General features: G+C 40.0%; 1 protein-coding gene across 2 annotated transcripts in view; it reads left to right on the top strand.

Annotated features, from left to right (window-relative positions):
- brsk2 (BR serine/threonine kinase 2) overlaps nucleotides 1–22,438 on the top strand; it is a 705,112-nt gene that overhangs the window by 579,608 nt on the left and 103,066 nt on the right. For both annotated transcript variants that reach the window (XM_033038920.1, XM_033038919.1), the window contains exon 8: nucleotides 3,692–3,838. In XM_033038920.1, the coding sequence (XP_032894811.1) occupies nucleotides 3,692–3,838 (147 nt within the window). The remainder of the gene's footprint in view (nucleotides 1–3,691; nucleotides 3,839–22,438) is intronic.

Here is a 22,438-nt window from a genome sequence, read left to right as displayed (position 1 = left end):
AGTCCATCACTATCACAGCCCTCCCCCAATAAAAGTATCTACAGAGGGGCTGCCTCAAGAAGTTGGCATCTTTCCTAAAGGATCCCCAGCATCTGGCCCGTGCCCACTTCTCAATGCTACCGATGGGCAGGACAGAAATCTGAAGTCTCACACCACCAGGTTCAGAAGAAGCTACAACCATTAAGTTCTTGAACCGACCTGCACAACCCGAATCCTACCTTTGCATGGACATTCATTACCATGGACATATCTTCTAATTGTGTTTTGCACAAATGCCTTGTATTTTTCCAGTCTTTTTCTTTTCCCTGTCGTGCAGAATTGTGTGTAGGTTTCTGCATATATGCTGTGCATTGTGTTAGTCGATGTGCTATGATGTTGCTGCAAGCAAGATTTTCAGAATACCTGTACCTAACTCCACTTGGGCTTATGACAATAAACCTGTTTTTACTCAAGTTAAACATATTTGTCTTTGTTGGGCAGGACATACCATTCTGAATGCCCAGCACGAGACTTCTGAAATAGAAATTCCATTCCAAGTTCTGCCATGGCAAGAATTAACATAAGGACAGAGCAATAGGCTCAAGGTTATGCTTGGAGCCTCCATGAAAAATGGGAATTTCCTCTAACCAGAAGAATCTCTGGCTCATTACTGCCCTAAGTGGAGAGGAGCCATTCAGGTTGTTCTTCAGAGCCTTGAGTCAATGCATTAAGAACTGACAGAAATATAAATGATGGAAAGAACATATCACCAACCTGCCCCATCAGGTACTTCTTGCCATATTTGTGGAAGAGTTTGGAAATCCCACATTGACACTTTCAGCCCCTTCAGAACTCTCAGAAATGACAATAGACAATAGATAATAGGTGCAGGAATAGGCCATTCGGCCCTTCGAGCCAGCACCGCCATTCAATGTGATCATGGCTGATCATCCCCAATCAGTACCCCGTTCCTGCCTTCTCCCCATATCCCCTGGCCGCTATTTTTAAGAGCCCTATCTAGCTCTTTCTTGAAAGCATCCAGAGAACCTGCCTCCACCGCCCTCTGAGGCAGAGAATTCCACAGACTCACCATTCTCTGTGAGAAAAAGTGTTTCCTCGTCTCCGTTCTAAATGGCTTACTCCTTATTCTTAAACTGTGGCCCTGGTTCTAGATTCCCCCAACATCAGGAACATGTTTCCTGCCTCTAGCATGTCCAAGCCCTTAACAATCTTATATGTTTCAATGAGATTACCTCTCATCCTTCTAAACTCCAGAGTGTACAAGCCCAGCTGCTCCATTCTCCCAGCATACGACAGACCCGCCATCCCGGGAATTAACCTTGTAAACCTACGCTGCACTCCCTCAATAGCAAGAATGTCCTTCCTCAAATTAGGGGACCAAAACTGCACACAATACTCCAGGTGTGGAGTCACTAGGGCTCTGTACAAGGACCTCTTTGCTCCTATATTCGATTCCTCTTGTTATAAAGACATGGAAGTAATTCATCTTTGATCCAGAGGGACTATCAAATAATGAGGAAATTCTAAATGGAGTTCCTTGTCTTTAGACAAGAATTACTTGGGGAAATTCTCACCTACGTTAATGTCAAAACTAAGCCATTTTTGTTATTGGAGAAGGTATTTAGACTAAATACTACATTGGGATGGAAAAACAAAAACTACATTGGGATGGAAAAACAAAAACCTTTTTAATGCATTGCCATCCATTCTCATGTATGCTATGGTCAATATGGCTTAAAACATCAAAACTATTGCTTTCAGCAGAATTATATCAAAATGGAGAAATTAATATTGTCAGATTTATTTTATTATATAAAACTAAGAAAATAATTAATCTGATGAACTATTGAAGAAAAACAAAATAATGAACCCTTCTTGAGCGAATTGTCCATGATGATGCAGTCAACTTCATTAACAAAAAAACATTCATTCTTTGAAATGCATTGGGAATCATATATTGCCTTATTTTTCTTGAGGATGAGCCTTTTTATAATTTAATTTTCTATCTGATATCATTATGGCCTTAGATTAAACTTCAGTGACCCCATCTGAAATAGTGACTATGGAGTAGATTGAGAACATACTCTACACGTTATTAAATATGGAAAGAATTAGATCCAACAAGTTCCTTTTAGTCTTAATATTACCATGTAGTAGGATCGTAATGGACTCATGACTTACTCGAGTTAGGATGTTTATTAATAGTGAAACTAGAATTCTATCTCACCCGGTAAGCACCATTTTATTATAGTTTGCTCAGTGAGTGCCTGAAGTGGGCTAAAGATTTGTTGCTGGGTGACCCACTCCATGCATTAGGACATTTATCATTATCGCTGCTGCTTTCTTTACACCTTTTGCTTTAACCGGAACCAAAAAATGATTTATGTGACAAAAAAAACAGTCATCTTTTGGCAGCAAGTGAAAATTCTGTGGTGTTTCGTGTTACCTGTAAAATAATCTGAGTTAAAACCCATAAGCACCACCAAAATGTTTAATTGCAAAGATTTCCATGATCATGTTGATTTTGCCAGAGGGCTAGCCAATGTCTAATTTCCTGTAGTGCACTACAACCAGCTCCTTTATTTCCTAGATAGACACAAAATGCCTGAGCATCTCTGGAGAGCAGGAATAGGTGACGTTTCGGGTCGAGACCCTTCTTCAGACAGTCTGGAGAAGGTCTCGACCCGAAACGTCACCTATTCCTTCTCTCCAGAGATGCTGCCTGTCCCGCTGAGTTGCTCCAGCATTTTGTGGTTATCTTCGATTTAAATTAGCATCTGCAGTTCTTTCCTACATCCCTTATCTCCTATCCTTACTGATGCTGGCCTCAGACCAGAAGCAAACATTTATATAAGAGAAACCTTGTATGTTTTCCCTCCTCTTCCAAACCTGCTGCACTGCCCGTATTGACAATGTCAAAATTGAAATTTCGGTATTAATTTAGTGATCAATATAAAATACAAATTTTATGGAAACTTTCTTGGCAGATTCCTCATATAATTAATTTGATATGAACTGAATACAGCTACTACTTCTGTTGGTGTTAACCCCCCCCCCCCCCCCCCCCCCCCCCCCCCCCCCCCCCGCCCGATACTTGAAGATCTCAGCTGGGCTGGCAGATCAGGAGTGCTGCAGTCTCAAGGGTAGTGGATAGTGGATGTCCATGTGCGGCTCAATCAAGATTCCATCTGCCCTCTCTATTTGGTTTTTAAAAAAGATCCCACCTCACCAATTAACAGAAGAGCTCTCCGAAGCATTCTGCTTTTCCGCAAACCAATATCATTAAAATCTGATTATCTAACCCGCAACAACTCAATATTGTCTGTGAAAGGTCATTGTGGATAAATTGACTTACTTATTTCTTACCTTGTAATATTTATTTCAGAAGTTGCTTTTAGCTGTTTGGTAACTTGGAACACAGTAGGTTCATGAAAGGTGTTAACTTGAATTTGTGTGGAGCACAATAATGTAAATACTCATTTGATCCTGGAGAAAATCAAGATAATTTTCTGAAACTAACCCTTAACTATCATTATCTTATATTTCACCATTTCATCCTCGGAAATTTTCAGATTTTCTGGATAATGGACATTTGATGTGGAATTTTCAGAAAAGGAAAATCAGTTTGGTTTTTTTTCGATGTCAGCTTGCTAAAGAAAAATGTTAACTCTGAGATTTCCTGGTGTTGCAGGGAGCACTGCCATTTGACGATGATAATCTGAGACAGTTATTGGAAAAAGTAAAACGTGGAGTGTTTCATATGCCACACTTTATACCACCGGACTGCCAAAACCTCTTAAAGGGAATGATTGAGGTGGATGCTTCAAAACGCTTGACTGTAAGTATTGGTTTTCATTTTCCCCACTTCTTTCCAAATGGTTGTACGTTAATCTCATGTTTGACCACGCACAGCACATTTGGTAATTTCTTTTGAACACATTAATAAAAGAAGAGAACGGTGATGTGGTGATAACAATAGTTGAGTCAAATATATTTCAGAATGACAATTCAATAAAATTCAACATTCATAATTCCACAGATGTCAGTGATTCACGTTCCAATTTTTCAGCATTCTTGCCTGCTGCAAAATTTAATACAAATGTAGCCTGACTAAATCTCTCATTTAAAGTTATCTCTCTTAGATTTAAAGTTGAGGCATTGGTTGTCACAATCCATTGAAATTCTAGTGAAGTGTAAAGAGGAATATCTAACTATACGAGGTGAGGTATGATCAATTACAAGGCAAAGGCACTGTTGCATAAAAGCATCTTTTCTTGGTTAGGGAACACAGGTTATGGTAGATTGGAGAAGATGATTGCTTTACAATAAAGCCGCTTCCCTGCTGATTTAATGATTAACTTAATTGTCCAGTATGCAGCCAAGCCACACAGTCTAACAAGAATCCAAGATCTGCACAATGAGATTGCTGATCTCAGCCAGATGGTGCAGAAATGCTTTGCCCTCTACCAGCCTCTCAACCCGTCCCCCTCTACCCAGCCCAACATCAGCATGTATATGACTAGAGGAAGTGAGAAATCGTAGCCAAAGTTCTTAATTTTGTCAATGTTTAGAAACATGCAGGATGTGTATGTTAAGTGTAAATAAGATCAGGCGCAGATGCAGAGCCCTCTACAGCAGATAACCTGCCAATTCTCAGTGCCCGGGCACATGAAAAGAATAGCATTTGAGTGATATAGTTCAGATTATTGGCATTCATGCAGCCATATGGCAGCATGAGTCATAGGCTACAAAAGAAAGGAGGTGGCTGATTAAGGAGAAAGTTCCTTTAAGTACCCTGTTGTGATAACCCCAAAGTTAGGGTTGATCCCAGGTCTTTTGAGTTTTAGGAATACAACACGGAAACAGGCCCTTTGGCCACCGAGTCGGCGTCGACCAGTGATCCCCGCACACCAGTGATCAAGGCAAATTCCTTGTATGTGAATACTTGGCCAATAAACTTACTTACCTACTTACTTACTTAACACCATCCTACAGACTAGGGACAATTTACAATTTTTACTGAAGCCAATTAACCTAAAAACCTGTATGTCTTTGGAATGTTGGAGAAAACCCACATGGTCACGGGGAGAACGTACAAACTCCGTACAGGCAGTTCCCACAGTCAGGATTGAACCCGCTAGCAACTCTATTACATAGATACATAGAAAATAGGTGCAGGAGTAGGCCATTCGGCCCTTCGAGCCAGCACCGCCATTCAATGTAATCATGGCTGATCAATCACAATCAGTACCACATTCCTGCCTTCTCCCCATATCCCTTGATTCCACTAGCCCTAAGAGCTCTATCTCTCTTTTGAATGCATCCAGTGATTCGGCCTCCACTGCCTTCTGAGGCTGAGAATTCCACAAATTCACAACTTTCTGGGTGAAAAAGTTTTTCCTCATCTCAGTTCTAAGGCGGATTGCAGGAGTGGGGCGCTATTGTGTATGGCTGCTCTGCCTGCAGTCCGTCCTTTCACCCTTTTTTATTTTTATTTTTAGTCCTGTTACAACAAAATGTTTGTTGGAGGTCTTCTTTTATGTGGTGGGTGGGGGGAGGGGAAGGGGGAAACTTTTCCTGGTCCCTACCTGGTCGGAGAGGCGGTTTCCCTCCGAGCTGCTTCTTCGCCCCTTCCTCGCGGCCTACCACCAGACTGTTGCAGCGTTTCCTGTCGGGATCGGCCGGGACTACAGCTTCGGCGGCGGTGCAGCGCTGGGACACCATCACGGAGCGGGCGATGCCTTGCCGGGTCGCCGTGCGGTGGGCTCCGGAGTACTGTGGCCGCCGACCAACATCCGAGGAGCTGTGGCTGCGGAGCGTCCAGTCGCAGGTGGCGCTGGATTTAAACACCGCGGAGCCTGGGATTCGAGATCACCAGAATCGGAGCTCCAACCAGCGCGGTCTGAAGACTTCGGGTGCCGCGGTCTCCGGGGAGGAAGCGGCCGCTCCAGACATTTCCAAGCTGCCGAGGAGTGTTCACCCGATGCCGGCATTCCAGCTTTCTGGCAAGAGGGCCTGAAAACATCAGACTGGCTGCGGAGGCCACAAATAGGCCCCGACCTCGGGTGATCACAGAAGGAGAGGACTGAACTTTCTGATGCCTTTCCCCACAGTGGAAATTTTTTATTCTGTTGTGGGGGGACGTTTGTGTTGAATTATACAATATGTTGTGTCATTTTTCTTAATTTTAATTTTTCTATGGATGTATGGAAGCTTAATTATTTTTATTTTTTTTTTCTATGTAAAGCACTTTGGTCTCAACGCGAGTTGATTTAAACGTGCTATATAAATAAAGTTTACTTACTTACTTACTTACTAAATGGCCTACCCCTTATTCTTAAACTGTGGCCACTGGTTCTGGACTCCCCCAACATCGGAAACATGTTTCCTGCAACTAGCGTGTCCAATCCCTTAATAATTTAATATGTGTCAAAGAGAAGACCCGGCAATTTAAAAAAAATCCCTAATTGCATGCTACTGATCGGCAATGCAATCCTTACCAAGTATCAAAATTACTGTTCTAGTACAATAGCAATCAAAGTTGTCTTACTTCCTTACTTATTATGAAACAGAGAATAGCATTTGGCCCATTAGGACAACCCTATCAGTCCCATTCCACCTCATTATATTTCCCATTATATTTGCAATTTCCCAATTACCCTTTGATTCTCTTACTATTTATCTACACCAATGGGTAATTTACAATAGCTATTAACATAACATAACATGTTGGGATGTGGGGAGAAACCCGACAACATGGAGTAAACCAGAACACATGCTGAATCCCATGCGATTATAGTGAGAATATGCCTAATCTCATAGACAGCACCTGAGGTCAAGATTGAATCTTAATCCCTGGATTACTGAGCCGGCAGCAACCATGGGTGTGTCAATGTTCCCCCCTGAGCAAGAGCATTCTGATTGAAGTGCAAAGTATGTGCACAGTAGTGTTTTGGGTAGGAGAATTGTTCCCTTAACATCCTGGGTATATATGCCCTACTCATTTGTATCTCCTCATGCTTCTTCCACCAACTATCTCCTATTCTGCACAACTTTAATTTTTTTCTCCCATTTATGCTATACTACAAGGGGGATGGTTACTAATGTATCCACATTTAGGAGCGACTGCTTATTGCAAAGTTGCTGAAGTCAGGTTAAATGTATTTCAGCAACAGGCAGAACTAACTGACCCCACAATCAATGCAACAAATTAAACTTCTGCAGTGCTGCTCCACCCTTTCATCTTATTTGTAATACGTTCGCTACCTCAATTTTAACCAATTATGGTTTTGCTCCTTCCCATTATCCTTTCCTTTGTAAAAATTGATCCCAAATACTTCTGGTTTCACTGTCAATTTTTGTAATCACTTTCTTCTGCTCTTTCTTCCATCGGACACAAAATCATTGATGTTTAACTAACAAATGTTCACCACTTCATCATTTGTTTAATTATTTACTGAGATTCTCTCCCCAAACTCCCTGGATGCACTCCTCAACTTTCCTTTAATTTTCTTTACCTGCTTCTTTATCTTACCATTGTTGTGGAGTTTAGTTTAGTTAAGAGATACAGTGCAGAAACAGGCCCTTCAGCCCAATGAGTACGTGCCGACCAGCGATCTACACACGCTTGTACTGTCCTACACACTGGGGACAATTTACAATTATACCAAGCCAATTAACCTACAAACCTGTACATCTTTGGAGTGTTGGGGGAAACTGGACATCCCGGAGCAAACCCATGCAGGTCACGGGGAGATCGTACAAACTCCGTACAGACAGCACTCGTAGTCAGGATCGAACCCAGGTCTCTGGCGCTGTAAGGCAGCAGCTCTACTGCTGCGTCACCGTGCCACCCACCTGAACAATTTACTGCATGTTATTTTTGGATCAATATATGGAGGTAACATATATCTATACCCAACTATTCCAATTCCGAGTAAAACCAGGTTAACTTGATCCAGGTTATTTCAATTGTGCAATTATGACATTGACACGGTTACTTGGCTATTTAATAAACAAAGCATAAATATTTTGTCCTTCTCAGCATGAGCAATAGAAGATCAAATATAATTTTGATTTTGTTCCAAATTCAATATTTTTAAGAAAGGCTTCATTTGCTCTTTTGAATGCGTGGTTAACTTTCTTAGTTCTCATAATTTCCAGCTCATAACTTGTGATACATAAGTGATATAAAAACTGGTGCTTTCGGACTCATCACATACATTCATAAACATACTTCTGCCTTTTGAAATAATTTTGTGAGGCTACCTGCAGCTGAACTACACTGGGTAGCTTTGTGCACATTTGCAGCAGAAAGTATTCTAAATGTAAATGTAAATTGGCATGTGATCAATAAAATCAATCAAAACATTAAAAATCTAACTCAAAGCAAGGTACAGCCACAGGGTATGGTCAACATTTAAAATACAGATTTGTGATACCATGGGAGTAGTGATATAAAACTTTTGACTTAGACTAAGCAAGGTCTAAGGTTGCCAAGTTCCATTACTGGGAAGTCACATGAGAGGTATTTTGTATTCTTCAGTACAATACTTTTCTTCAGGATAATCAAAAGATCATTTGTAGAATATTCAAATGATCATGAATCACTACACTGTAACAAGAATAGTAGAAATCTCCTTTGATGGTAAGGGGATAATCAACCCAGTTGGTATTGTGTGTCTGTACTTATAGGCACACAGTATAGGCAGCACATGATATTCCCTGAAGAAGGGTCTCGACCCAAAACATCACCCGTTCCTTCTCTCCAGAGATGCTGCCTGTCCCGCTGAGTTACTCTTGCTTTTTGTGTCAATCTTCGGTTTAAACCAGCATCTACAGTTATTTCTTACACATGATATTTCATTTTTAATTAAGGGTATTCAGGATACTCTGTCGAAGTTTGCACTGCATATTGAATAGAAGTGCTGTCGTTATTTTGAAATCATTTGCATTCAAGATTAACTGGTACCAGAATTTTCTTTCATACTCTGCCCACTTGTGAGGAAGGGAAACACTGTTGAGTGATTGGTAAAAAATTCAGGAGTGATGTGCAGAAAACCATTTTTTACAAAGCACGACTTTAAAGTGTCCTACATAATGTTTGGGACAAAGACCCATCATTTATTTATTTGCCTCTATACTCCACAATTTGAGATTTGTAATAGAAAAAAAAATCACATGTGGTTAAAGTGCACATTGTCAGATTTTATTAAAATTTGCCATTTTTATACATTTTGGTTTCACCATGTAGAAATTACAGCTGTAGTCAGGATCGAACCTGGGTATCTGGTGCTGTGAGGCATCGGCTGAAGTGCTGCACTACTGTGCTGCCCATGATAATATTGTCAAAAATATAATTTATTAATCTTGTTATTTATTATTCATCGATTTGCTGAAAATTAAATGAAAGCTCAGATTTTTTTTTTTTTCATTTGACAACACAGTGTATGGTCACCTCTTGAAATCAAAATGAAAAGCAGAACTCACACTTTGGCTAAGTTTATGTGATCTTTGGGATTTTGTGAGCTGCTTTGCAAGATTTTTCCACACTAATGCCAATATCTGATTGAAGTGGTAGTATCAGAAATAGAATATATTTGGTGAAGTTCAAAATGAGTTGAGATTTGTGAATTTATTAATTTGATCTTTCTTTGGAGAGAAAACAGAAGATAATCTCAGCCTAATCTAACAGAGCTGGAAGATATTTGAAGAATGAAAGCCCTTAATCTAGTGAAAATTGGGAGTAAAAAAGAAAACCGAGCAGGCGTTACACCAGGATAACTGCAGCTGGATTGGCGCTAATAGGAAAGAGAATTGATAGAGCAGAACCAAAATTTAATAAATGTGTATCCCAGTATTATAAGGTATGGCACTCTCAGTAAAGCTTTAATAAAATGTGGGTGAGTTTGCTGACCATGAAAGTGGGCTGCAAAATATTGGAAACCTTTTGTGATTTTACTGTGGGCACAAATAATGATTACTAAGGCACCTGGCATAAGGAAATAATAACACATACTTGAACATTTGAGCATTTTCTCTATGGCATATTGCATCTATGAACCACACAAACCCATGCAGATAAATAGGGATCATAGGGATTAGCAAATGAAGGGGGAAATAAATTGCATTTTAAGTATTTATTTTACAGCATTTATATAATAATGAAGAGGATGAAAGATTACAGGGGATAGGCAGGCATACAGAATTACAATTTGTGAGCAATGATTAGCTGTGATTTTATTTAATAGTGAGGCAAGATGAAGGAGTCAAATAGCCAATCCCTGCTCCTGTTCGAACGTTTGTAGCAGAATAGATTATTTTACGAAGGCAAGGTGTTTAGAATGAGGACAATAAATGCAAGGAATATGAAAAGGAGAACAAGAGAAACCTCCCTTCATGGACCGGGTAACCTTCCTCTAAACACTTCGCAGGAAAGTATTCAGATTGGATCAACGACCTATTTCATACCATCCTCATGGTGACTACCCATTGGAGTAAAGTTAAATCAGGTAGAATGTTAAATGATAGTCAATCTAATCCCTATCTGGTGGATTGAATAGAAATTACATTACGTAAACTTATGAATAAGTCCATGAATAATAATTGATGCAGTAAAGATCAGACTGGGTAGGCGAAAGAAGGAAAATGGAATGAAGGGATAGAGAAGCAGATGAAATTAAAAATATTTTCCAGAATATTCATTCATGCAATACCTGATGAGACCATATTGAAACAAAAAAAACATTTCCACAGCTTAACATTGCAAACAGATTTGCATCTTGTTGCATGGCGCCATAAAGTTGTAAGTACGACATTGTCTTATTTTAGTTTAACACATTCTGGCACTTAAAAACATCATGTAGGAAAATATTAAAGGAAATGATAGTAGGGAGGATTCCTAGACTAGTCCAAATGAAAACATACATGGTAACTGCTTGAAATCCTGCCTCTATTAAAATAAAACTAAGCTCATCCATTTTAATTACTTCTCTCCCTGCCCTGTAGTTTTCATTTCCTTTTATGTCCTTAATGCATCAAAGCTCATTAATTTTGTCAATGCCATCTGTTTTACCCACCTACTGTGACTGCAGTTTCTGCCTCCTTGTAACTTTGCATAAAAAGATAAATGCTCCGAAGTTCTTCATTTATTCATAACAGCCTGTTGCATTTCTGTCAATCCAGAAATTCCCTTAATAACTGTAATCAATTTTGCAGCTCTCTCTAAATCCACCACGCTGTCTGCTCCAGAACTTGGTTACAAGTGTCCCCTCATTACATCATATGAGGTTCTTTTGCTGTGAATCCATTACTTTGTCTACTACTTTTGTTATTGAGGAAATTCAACATGTCTCCAACGGCTCTTACAAACTTTTACAGATACACCATGGAAAATATACTGTTAGGTTGTATCACAGACTGATTTGGGAACACCTCTGCCTAAGACCACAAGAAACGGTAGAGTTGTAGATGTGGCCCAGTCCATCATAAAGACCAGACTTCCCATCATGGATGCACTTCATGTTGTCTCGGGAATGTAGCTAACGTGTCTAAGATTCTCACAAATATGATTGAGTTTTTTGAAGATGTGACCAAAAAGGTTGATGAGGGCAGAGCTGTAGGTATTCTGTATATGGATTTTAACAAGGCATTTGATAAGATTTCACATGATAGGCTGCTCTGGAAGGTTAGATCGAGTCGGATCCAAGGAAAGGATCCAAGGAATGGATAGAAAACTGGCTTCATGGTATTCTGCACTCTGTATCTCCCCCTTTGCTCTGTGTATTGTACTTGAATTTGGCTTGATTGTATTGATTTATAGTATATCTGATCTGTTTGGTGTACGATACGATACAATAGAACTTTATTTATCCCAGGAGGGAAATTGGTCTGCCAGCAGTCATAAAGCGCAACAAGATACATGAAATTAAAGTAACAAGTGGTAAGTCCAGGATTGGGGATGTGCAAAGATTGGGGAGGGAGAGTCAGTCTACCCCACGACAGAAGGGGGAGAAGTTGTACAGTTTGATAGTCACAGGGAAAAAGGATCTCCTGTGGAGTTTTGTGCTCCACAGGTAGAACCAGTCTTTTACTAAAGGTGCTCCTCAGTTTGATCAGTGTGTCATGGAAGGGGTGAGCTGTATTGTCCAAGGTGCTCCACAGTTTGAGGAGCATCATCCCCTCCAAGACCATCTCCAGTAAATCCAACTCCACCCCCCAGGACAGAGCCAGCAGGACAGTATAGCATACAAAACAAAGCCTTTCACTGTACCTTGGTCCTTGTGATAATAATAAACCTAAACCTAAGCCCAAAATATCATTTAATGCATTGATACAATTGGATATCCTAGAATTTGTAAGATATAGTCTAAATGTGCATCGAATATAATTGTCAGTTACCTAACACCTAACGTGAATGAAATATCCTGCAACTGATTAGATGACTGCAAGTTCATGATCAGTGCACTCTTAACATATCAATTTTTTTCAAAAAGACAGTTAGCTTGTTGGATGTATTGAATACCTCAATTACACTGGCAACACTTTCTCTCCTGGCTTGGCTCTGCTGTGTTTACATACCTGCTTACTCGTCATTGCTGATGCTGAAGTTGAAGGCTGTTTGCATTACAATACATCACTTTGTCATGCCTGAGCACAGCCATTGTTTTTGTTGAACTGAGCTCATTATAGAATTTGCTCTGAACATTGTGAGTTTTTTTATTTGCCCTGCACAAAAGAACACATTGGGGTTTTTTTAAATAGAGTTTGTAAAATATGCTTTTCAGAGGATCAGGCTTTTTAAAACTAAGGATAGACACAAAAAGCTGTAGTAACTCAGCGGGTCAGCGTCTCTGGAGTAAAGGAATAGGTGACGTTTTGGGTCGAGACCCTTCTTCAGACACTATGGAATGGTTTACTTGAGAATTAGGGATTGATTCCTCTAATTATTTCTACAATCGTTTTGCGATTTGACAGGACACTGGTCCAGCACAGTTCAGGCGGTGATTGTTCCAATAAACCATCTCTTCTTCTCCAGTACTGGTGCCACTGTCCCATGAATCAGTTCCTGTTCTGCCCACACCAAACTTTGAGCCCTGCGATTACCTCTCAAATCCTATTTATCCTTTTGCAGTTTCCATGCGCTTCAAGTAACAACCTGCAGTTTATCACCCTTTTATCCTTTTTTAGGGTGCCAAAAAATCCCATTGTTTTACATCCAAAATCCACCTGATTTTACTTGATATATCGTGATATTATATCAAGAAGATTCAAGACACCCACAAAGAAAATTAGAGAATCAGAGGGCAAGTCAATCAACTGGGTATGGTAATTGCATTAAACAGTAAAAACAGAAGCTAAAACAAATTGTTCGAAATCTCAGTGGCTCAGGCAGCATCTGTGAAGGCAAAGGGTCAGTTTGAGACCCCGCATCCGATTGCTTCTTTTGCTCCAGGCTCTCTAATCTGCAGTCTCTTGTATCTCCATTAACAGTAGCTGTGTAACTAGTTATCTGTCTTAACAACCGTAAAGCAGTAGATGGAATATGGAGAGGTCTAATTAGGAGGAACAAACTGTTTACTAAAGTAATGGAGTACCATATCATAGAGAAGTATGATGGAATACATATCACTCATTAATCAGCAATATTAACTTTCTGCCTAGACAGGAGTATTGTTGTAGCAAAGTGTATATTAATTGGAAGTTAAAATGTTTTGTTTTGTGGGCACTGAGGCACTGCCTTCACTTTCTGCATGGGTGTGCTTCAATCATTAATTAGGGCAAACTTTCTTGTTCATTAATAATAATCTAATAGTTCTCGCATTTCTTGGAAAGAATTGGTATCGAGGGGGTTAAGAATATTGTAAAAGTACTGTTATTCTCCAATAAATTTTCATATTTTGTCATTAGTTTGGAAATGAACTGGAAATCTAATAGTGTGTGGTGCTGACAACCATGAAAATGCTAATCATTCAATATCTTATAATTGTCCTTTAATTAATTTAAGTATATTTGCAATACAAAATAAGGTCTGAGATTCGTACAGCACATAATCAGGCCCACCGACCCAACTCATCCATGCCGGCCAAGCTGCCTACCCAAGTTAATCCCATTTGCCAGCATTATTGCTATAAACCTTTTCTATCCAAGTACTTTATTTAAAAGTTATAATTTCACCTACCCCTTCCACTTCCTCTGACAGTTTATTTAATTCACCCACCGTTTGCACATGAAAAACCTGTCCCTCAGTTCTCCTGTAAATCTTACCCCCATCTTAACACCATGCCCATCTTTTTAGATTTCCCCATCTTAGGAGAACATTTCAACTGTTGTTACCTTTGAACTGAGTACCAATGGCTGAGCCTGGTTGATATAAACGTCTTTATTCATCAAGAGACACGGATAGTCTCTCGGAGATCCTCTTGGTAGAATTTCTTGACTCAAAGTACATTAAGTTTTTATATTCGTAAAATAACAGCAGGTAATTTAGTATAATGTCAACAGCTACAATGATATTATTTACTCTGATATTTTGCGTCTGACAAAAAGGTTCAATTGAATTACACATTTTCACTGCAGCTGACAAGACACTCTGAATGTCCCAACACCTTTGTTAGTTGAAAGCTATTCATATGAATGGTCTAAAAGCTTCTGCGGACAGGGAACTCAGATGCCCTATATTAGTGTTGTGAGGATTGACTCTCATTGAGTACCCAAATTCATCAATTATTGAGAGACAGTCAAATATGTCTATGACCATGCTTGATGTGCAAAATGACAAAATTAGTCTGGTCTGGCCATTTCCTTCATCTCTATCACAATGGCATGAAATAGATGCTGAAGATTTCTGATTTGATGTTGCCTTATGCGTGGCTGATACGTACAAGAGCGGACAGATTGTCTGTTTGCACAGTACATTAGAACAGACATTCTGGCGAGTTTTTTTGTTTTGAATTAATGGCTGCTACTTCCACATAATTATATAACCCCTGAATAATCCATCCAACAATTATCTACCACTATATACAGGTGTGTCCCTCATGATTTAATAAATCTCTTCAAGGTCACTTTCCTCCAGGGAAAACAGTCCCAGCCTATCTAATTTCTCTTTATATCTCAAGCTTCCAATCCTGGCAACATCCTCATGAATCTTTTCTGTATCCTCTCTAGATTAATTACATCCTTCCTTTAGCACCATGACCAGGACTGCACACAAGACTGCGAGTGTCATCCCACCAATATCTTGTACAGGTGTAACATCATGTCCCACTTGTTGTGCTCTGTGCTCTAACCAAGCGAGTGATTTGCCTTTTTCACCAGCATGTCTAACTGTGTCACTATTTTCAGCAAACAATGTACTTATATCCCTCAATCTCTCTGTTCTGCAACACTCCCCTAGAGTTCTGCCTTTCTCTGTGTATGTTAGTCACTTCCGGCACATGGCCAATGAAGACACAAAGGTCTCTGCCATTACCGCAGCAATTTCTTCCGTTGCTTCTCACAACATCCTAGGATAAACTTGATCATGCTGTGGATATTTATCTGCTTTTATGTGCTTCAAGACCACCAATGGCTCCTCTCGTGATATCAATATATTTCAGGATAACACTGTTCTCCTTCCTGAACTCTCAAGCTTCCACAACTTTCTGCACAATAAATAAAGTTAAGGGCCTGTCCCACTTTGCGATTTTACGGGCGACGACGGCCGTCAGTGACTGACGCCCGATGTCACCTGAAAACCGTCAAGTAGTACGACAGGATGCGTCAAGGTACGTCACTCCGCGTCACCATGCGTCACCGATTTCCACGTGTCACCATGCATCACCATGCGACAGCATACGGCAGCATAGGACAGCGCCTGTGACATCACAGCCATCAAGCGGCGTCAATGTACGTCCACCCGCAACACGATACGGAAGATATGACAGGTTGCGTCATCTGGGGCGTGTGACGTCATTTGATTAACCAACTTCCCTATAAAAGGAGACGCACTGCGACGCATCTTGACGCACCATGACGCACAACGACGTACTGGTGATGCACGCCGACGCAAAATAAATTAGCATAAGCAATGACCATGCGAGGATTTTGAACATTCCAAAATCCTGGGGCGGCAGTGAGACATCGCGCATTACCGCGCGTCACTACATTCATCGCCACGCGTCACGACCCGACCACGACGCGACAACCTCTTTTTAGGCTGTTGCCTAAAATGTCGCCCAAGTGGGACAGGACCTTTAAGAAGTATTAATTTGGGACTTTGCCCATTTCCCATGATTTCCCTCATAGATAACCACACTGATCGTTAAGGGGATCTATTCTCTCCCCAGTTACCTTGGCGATCTTAGTGTACTTAGAATCTTTTAGGATTTTCTGTACCTTATCTGCAAGAATATTTCATGTCCCCCTTTTGCCCTCTTGATTTCCTTCTTAAGTGTACTCCTACATTCACTATATTTCTCAAGGGACTTACTTGATCTCAGCTGCTGATACGACCTATGCCTTCTTTTCCCTGACCAAAGCCTCAACATCCCTCCTAAACTGGTTCACTTGTTTTTCACTCAAACAAGGGCATGCTATTCCTGAACTCTCCCTATCTCACTATCAAAAGCCTCCTGTTTCTCTTCACCTGTGAACAGCCTCTCCCAATCAACATTTCAAGTTTCAGTCTAGTGCCATCAAAGTATATAACTATATTTTTCAAAGGTATATCAGTAACATTGAAGATTATTGTGTTCTTATGGTTTTGACACTTTAATTGTTTGGTTTATTATTCCTATTCTTCCAAATGTGGCCTAATGTTGTAGCTTTATTCCTTAAATCATATTATAAAGACACAAAAGGAAGCCATTTAGCCCATTCCTAATCAGCCTGTCATGACCATGCTTGCTACCAGCCATTTTGATTGTTTTCCCCATTAGCCTATATTAAGAAATTTACAGTAATTAATTAACCTATTACCATGTCTTTGTGATCGTCAGTTATACAGCATGGCAACAGGCCTTTCTGCCCAACTTGCCCACACCGACCATCATGTCCCATCTACACTAGTCCCATCTGACTGAGTTTGGCCCATATCCCTCAAAACCTATCCTACCCATGTACCTCTCTAAATGTTTCTTAAATGTTGCGATAGTACCTGCCTCAACTACCTCATCCAGCAGCTCGTTCCATATATCCACCACCCTTTGTGTAAAAAAGTTACCCCTCAGGTTCTTATTAAATCGTTCCCCCCCCCCCCCCCCCCTCACCTTAAATCTATGCCCTCTGTTGGGTTCTTCATTCCCATACTCTGGGCAAGTGACTCGATGCATTTACACAATCTATTGTTCAATTGCATGTTTACCCGATGAGGGAGGAAATCAAAACTCCCAGGAAAGAGCATACGTGGTCACTGAGAAACACATACACTCTGCGCAGACGAGATGTCAGGATCAAACGTGGGTCCCTGGAGCTATGAGGTGCAGTACCAACTGCTACAGCATGTCACTAATTCACCTGTATCACTAATTCCTTCACAACAATGTCATAAAAATAGAATAACTCTCTGTTTGTCAAAGACAATTAAATTTAATAACACAGCTAGCATTTTACTTCAGTCTTCTCTGGGAATCTTAAGCCTTTGGTATTCTTTGGTCAAAGAAAGAACATTTGAAGACACTCAATCGTCTTGGACAAGCCAGTGAGGGTGAGACTTTTCCATCAGGTTTTGTTCTGCTGAAGGTTGTTTTTCCTGAGACACTAAGCTCGTTGAAAGTTAAGGTCACAAATGGATCAGGTTTGCAGAAATCCAATCTGCAAACCTCCAGATCCTCAGACTTGATAGTAATGGCTGAATGAGATGCATGCCATGGGAATATATATATATAGTATTTATTTCTGATGTTGCTATTTGTTCAAGGTAACTCATCAGTGATCATTTTTTGTTCTTAATCGAATCAATACAGCACAATTGTAGATGAAAATCAAAAACTGCAGGAGATAACATGTCTTAAGAATAAGGGTTAAGCCATTTAGAACGGAGATGAGGAAAAACTTTTTCATAAAGAGAGTTGAGATTCTGTGGAATTCTCTGCCTCAGAGGGCAATGGAGGCCGGTTCTCTGGGTGCTTTCAAGAGGGAGCTAGACAGAGCTCTTAAAGATAGCAGAGTCAAGGTATATGGGGAGGGCAGGAACAGGATACTGATTGTGGATGATCAGCCATGATCACATTGAATGGCGGTGCTAGCTCGAGGGGCCGAATGGCCTACTCCTGCACCTATTGTCTATTGTCTTGTGGACATAGAAGCAAAGTTAATGTTTCCAAATTAGATTAGAGTAGATTAGATTCAACTTTATTGTCATTGCACAAGTACAAGTACAGGTACAACAAAATGCAGTTTAGCATCTAACCAGAGTGCAATGTAGTAAAATGCTGATTAAAACAATATATACAAATGAGGATATATTGATCTATGTACATAGGCATATACATATATACAGATAGTTGTTAAGGTGCAAAAGATTGACATGTGCTATATTCTGGTGAATAGAGCTTAACTGTAAATTATATAAACTATAAATAATACTGATGAGAAGGGGGGGGGGCTAACGCCGGGCCTGTGAGTTCAGCAGGGTAATGGTGTTTTGGAAGAAGCTGTTCCTTAGCCTGCTGGTGCGAGACCTGAGGCTCCTGTACCGTCTCCCTGATGGGAGGAGGGCAAACAGTCCATGGTTGGGGTGTGAGAATCATCCCTGTTTCATGCCAATACTTCCAATGGGTGGGTCTGTCCTGCCAGTAGTAAGGAAGTGTGATGGGGGAGTGGGGCACATTATTCATAAAGAATGATTCTATGGTAACAACTGTTATTAGTCTGTTTAAAAGCACTCTCAATTTAGGCTCTCATCCTGACATGTTTGTGAGGAGAACTTTGTTCAGTTGAATTTCCTGTTTCTAAATTTACATTCTAGGTTGGTTCTGGATGATTCATCTGATTTTATTCATTCTCTTTTTTTTCTTCTTTTTTTTTCTTTTTTTTTCTTTTTTTAATATTTTATTTATTAGAAGTGAGTACAATGCATTGGTACAAAAACGATGTTAACATATTACATTCTCTGTACAACTTCCCTTTTTTTTTTTATAAAGAGAGAAGTGAGAAAGGAGAGAAGAAAAAGAGGTTGTGAAAAGTGAAGAATAGATTAGTGAGCGTGGGTGAAAAACCAATAAAGAAAAAGTGAAAGAGAAGGAATAAGTGAAGAAGGAAAGCAGGAGGGAGATTATTCCATTGCCACAGTGAGATTTTTTTTTTTTAATATTCTAAATCATCTTTCACCCATACATGAAACTGTTGGTTTTCATGATACTATGTCACCACATGAATCCAAGAAATCAATAAATGGGGACCAACTCCTTAAGAATATGTCTTGTTTGTCTATTAGGAGGAGTCTCATGTCTTCCAAATGTGCTGTGTCCAGCATATTACTGATCCACATTTTAAATGTTGGTATATTAGCATTTTTCCAAAATTTAAGTATAAGTTTTTTTGCTGTTATTAACCCATAATTGAAAAATGAGTTTTGGTGTGTATTTAATTTGTTCCCATCTCCACTTACTCCAAATATAATCATTTCAGTGTTAGGTTCCATTTTTGTCTTAAATAGCTTTGAGAATATATCAAATATATCACACCAAAATTTATAAAGTTTTGAACAAGAGACAAATGAGTGCGTAATATTGGCATTTTGAGAAAGACATTTATCACAGATGGGAGAAATATTTGGATAAAATTTATTCAACCTAGTTTTGGAATAATATAATCTATGCAATATTTTAAATTGAATTAAGTTATGTCTAGCATTGATCGAACATTTATGTATATGCATCAAATATTTTTCCCATGTTTCTTTTGAGATTTTTATCATTAATTCTTTTTCCCAGTCTTCTCTAATTGCCTCTGTTGATGGTAATTCTATATTTAAATACAACACAATACAATACAATTCAATTTATTGTCATTTGGACCCCTTGAGGTCCAAACGAAATGTCGTTTCTGCAGCCATACATTACAAAACAAAAAGACCCGAGACACAACACAATTTACACAAACATCCATCACATCGTTGTGATGGAAGGCAAAAAAAACTTATCTCTCCACTGCACTCTCCCCCCCGATGTCAGAGTCAGAGTCAAAGTTAAAGCCCCCGGCTGGCGATGCCGATTGTCCCGCGGCCATTAAAGCCACGCCGGGTGATGCAAGGTCGCGCACCGGGTCTTGGTGTTAGAGCCCCCGGCGTGCGCTCGCAAAGTCCCGCGGCCATTACAAGCCGCGCGGGGCGGTGCTGTAAGGCCCCGCTCCAGGTGCTCTTCAACCCCGCAACTCGGGCAGGAGAAGTCGCCGTTGCGGAAGCCCCGAAAAGCGGTCACCCAGCAGGGACCCGCGGGCTCCCGGTGCCGCCGTCCACCAAACCCGCAGTTGCAGCCTCCGAATCTCCGGGGGTCGGGTGGCAGCAGTGCTCAACCACAGCTCCACCCGCTCCGGACTCGGCCAGCCCCGTGACGGTGAGTAGTCGGCAGCTCCGCAGCTGGAACCCCAGGTCGTTCCTGTTGGAGGCCGCTCCGCGTTGCAGCCCCAACGACAACGGAGACCCGACAAAGAAAAGGTCGGGTCTCCCGTGCAGGGGAAAGATTTTAAAGTTACCCCCTCCCCCCCCACCCCCCCCCCCCCACACACATACCCCAACAAAAAAAATAACAAAAACTACATAAAAACGAGACAAAAAATAATAAAACACAGACGGACTGCAGAGGCCGCTGCTGACGAGAGTCGCGCCGCCCACTGTTATACAAGTATGTACTCCGCATTGATATTCATTACTTCTTCCAGTGGGTCTAAAATTATACTTTGGAATCTTGGTATATATTTCTTCATAAAGTCACATACCTGTAGGTATTTAAAATATTGATTGTTATGATTTTATTCATTCTCTGTTTTGTCGTAGTGGTTATGGTACAACTGAGTGGCTTGCTAGGCAATTTAAAATTAATCAAATTAGTAGGTCTGGAGTCAGTTATAAACCAGTGGCAAATTTTCATACATGAAGTGGATGTTTCTGTTTCCATTTGCTTGGAAGGAGTCGACATCTCTGTTTCCATTACCTTCTACGTAGACCATATCTTCAAGTTCAAAGCAAAATCCTTGCAACACCTCGATTTTTTTGTTTCTCACTTTAAATGTGGCTCCTTGATCATCCTTTGATGGGTACAGCTTTTCTTTATTTGCCACAGTAAAGCAATTATTAACAAGTGCAACTCTCAAATCTCCTGTCAAACATCTTTGCTGTAAGAAGAGATCTGTCGTGAGATCCATTCTTGTAAATCTTTCTCTCTCTTATGCCTTTACGTCCTTTAGTAAGTGTAGTGACCACAGGTATATGCAATCTTCATTTGTTTTACCCTTTTGATTCTCACAACTGCCAGAACTGCATGTTTCTCATAATTGAAACAGCATACTGCTTTGAGAAAATTATTGATGTGTACCTGGCAGCAGATATAATGAACAGGCTGGGTAATGTGTTATTTAATCCTATTTTGTGTAAATGTAACATGAAAGATAAAATATGTCAATTAACATAATGACAGGCTGCCTTATTGAAGGTTATTATTCATACAATGAACTCGCAGAGAAATATTAGCAATGTCAATTTTTAAAATCCTTGACAACACTTCTGTGACATCTTAGATAGATGTGATAAGTTGCCATGATTAATGCATATCTATTAATGAATTGTTGTTTATTTCCGTCTTTTAAGTCCGAGTGTTAGCAATTCAAGTGCATGTCTCCTTACGGTAAAAATGTGGTTCGCCAGGTAAGGTAGACATCACTAAGGCCACAGGACATCATTGAAAGAAATAGATCAGGGTTTTGTTTTCCCAGGGTGATAAGTGAGAGAAATAGAATGTGTGGCCAAGTGCAAAACTAATATTCCAAACCAGTGTGAACTGATAACATTAAGAAACAACATAAGCAGCTCTTGGTTGCAACAACCACTTTGTAGAGTCCTTCCAAAAGAATTGCCACTTGCTGATTCTCAGCTGTTCACAAATCACTTTTTGTTTGGTTGGCTGGTTGGAATTGAGTTCCATGAAGCATTAGTTAGCCAAAAATGAAACTCTAAACATGTGTTCATGACTTCTTCATTGCCTTGCTCTGTGTATCTGTCATCCAACACAAAATAATAGTACCATGAGTGATATAACTAATTGTTTTATATTCGTATATTAGCGCATTTAACTTTATCGCCATATTAACTGTTAACACCAACTCTCTAACCTGTACAAAATAAAATAATGTCTGCAAAGTACTTTTAAATAAACTACCTATATCAATCTGTTTTTGCGAGTTCTTATTGAGAGGAGGATTGAAACAATGTTTAAGCAAGTGATCTTTATATAAAAAAGAC

This window comes from Amblyraja radiata, chromosome 20 (genome assembly GCF_010909765.2).
Source record: "Amblyraja radiata isolate CabotCenter1 chromosome 20, sAmbRad1.1.pri, whole genome shotgun sequence".
NCBI lineage: Eukaryota > Metazoa > Chordata > Chondrichthyes > Rajiformes > Rajidae > Amblyraja > Amblyraja radiata.
Note: the sequence above shows the minus strand (reverse complement) of the source record. Positions and strands in the feature narration are given on the sequence as shown.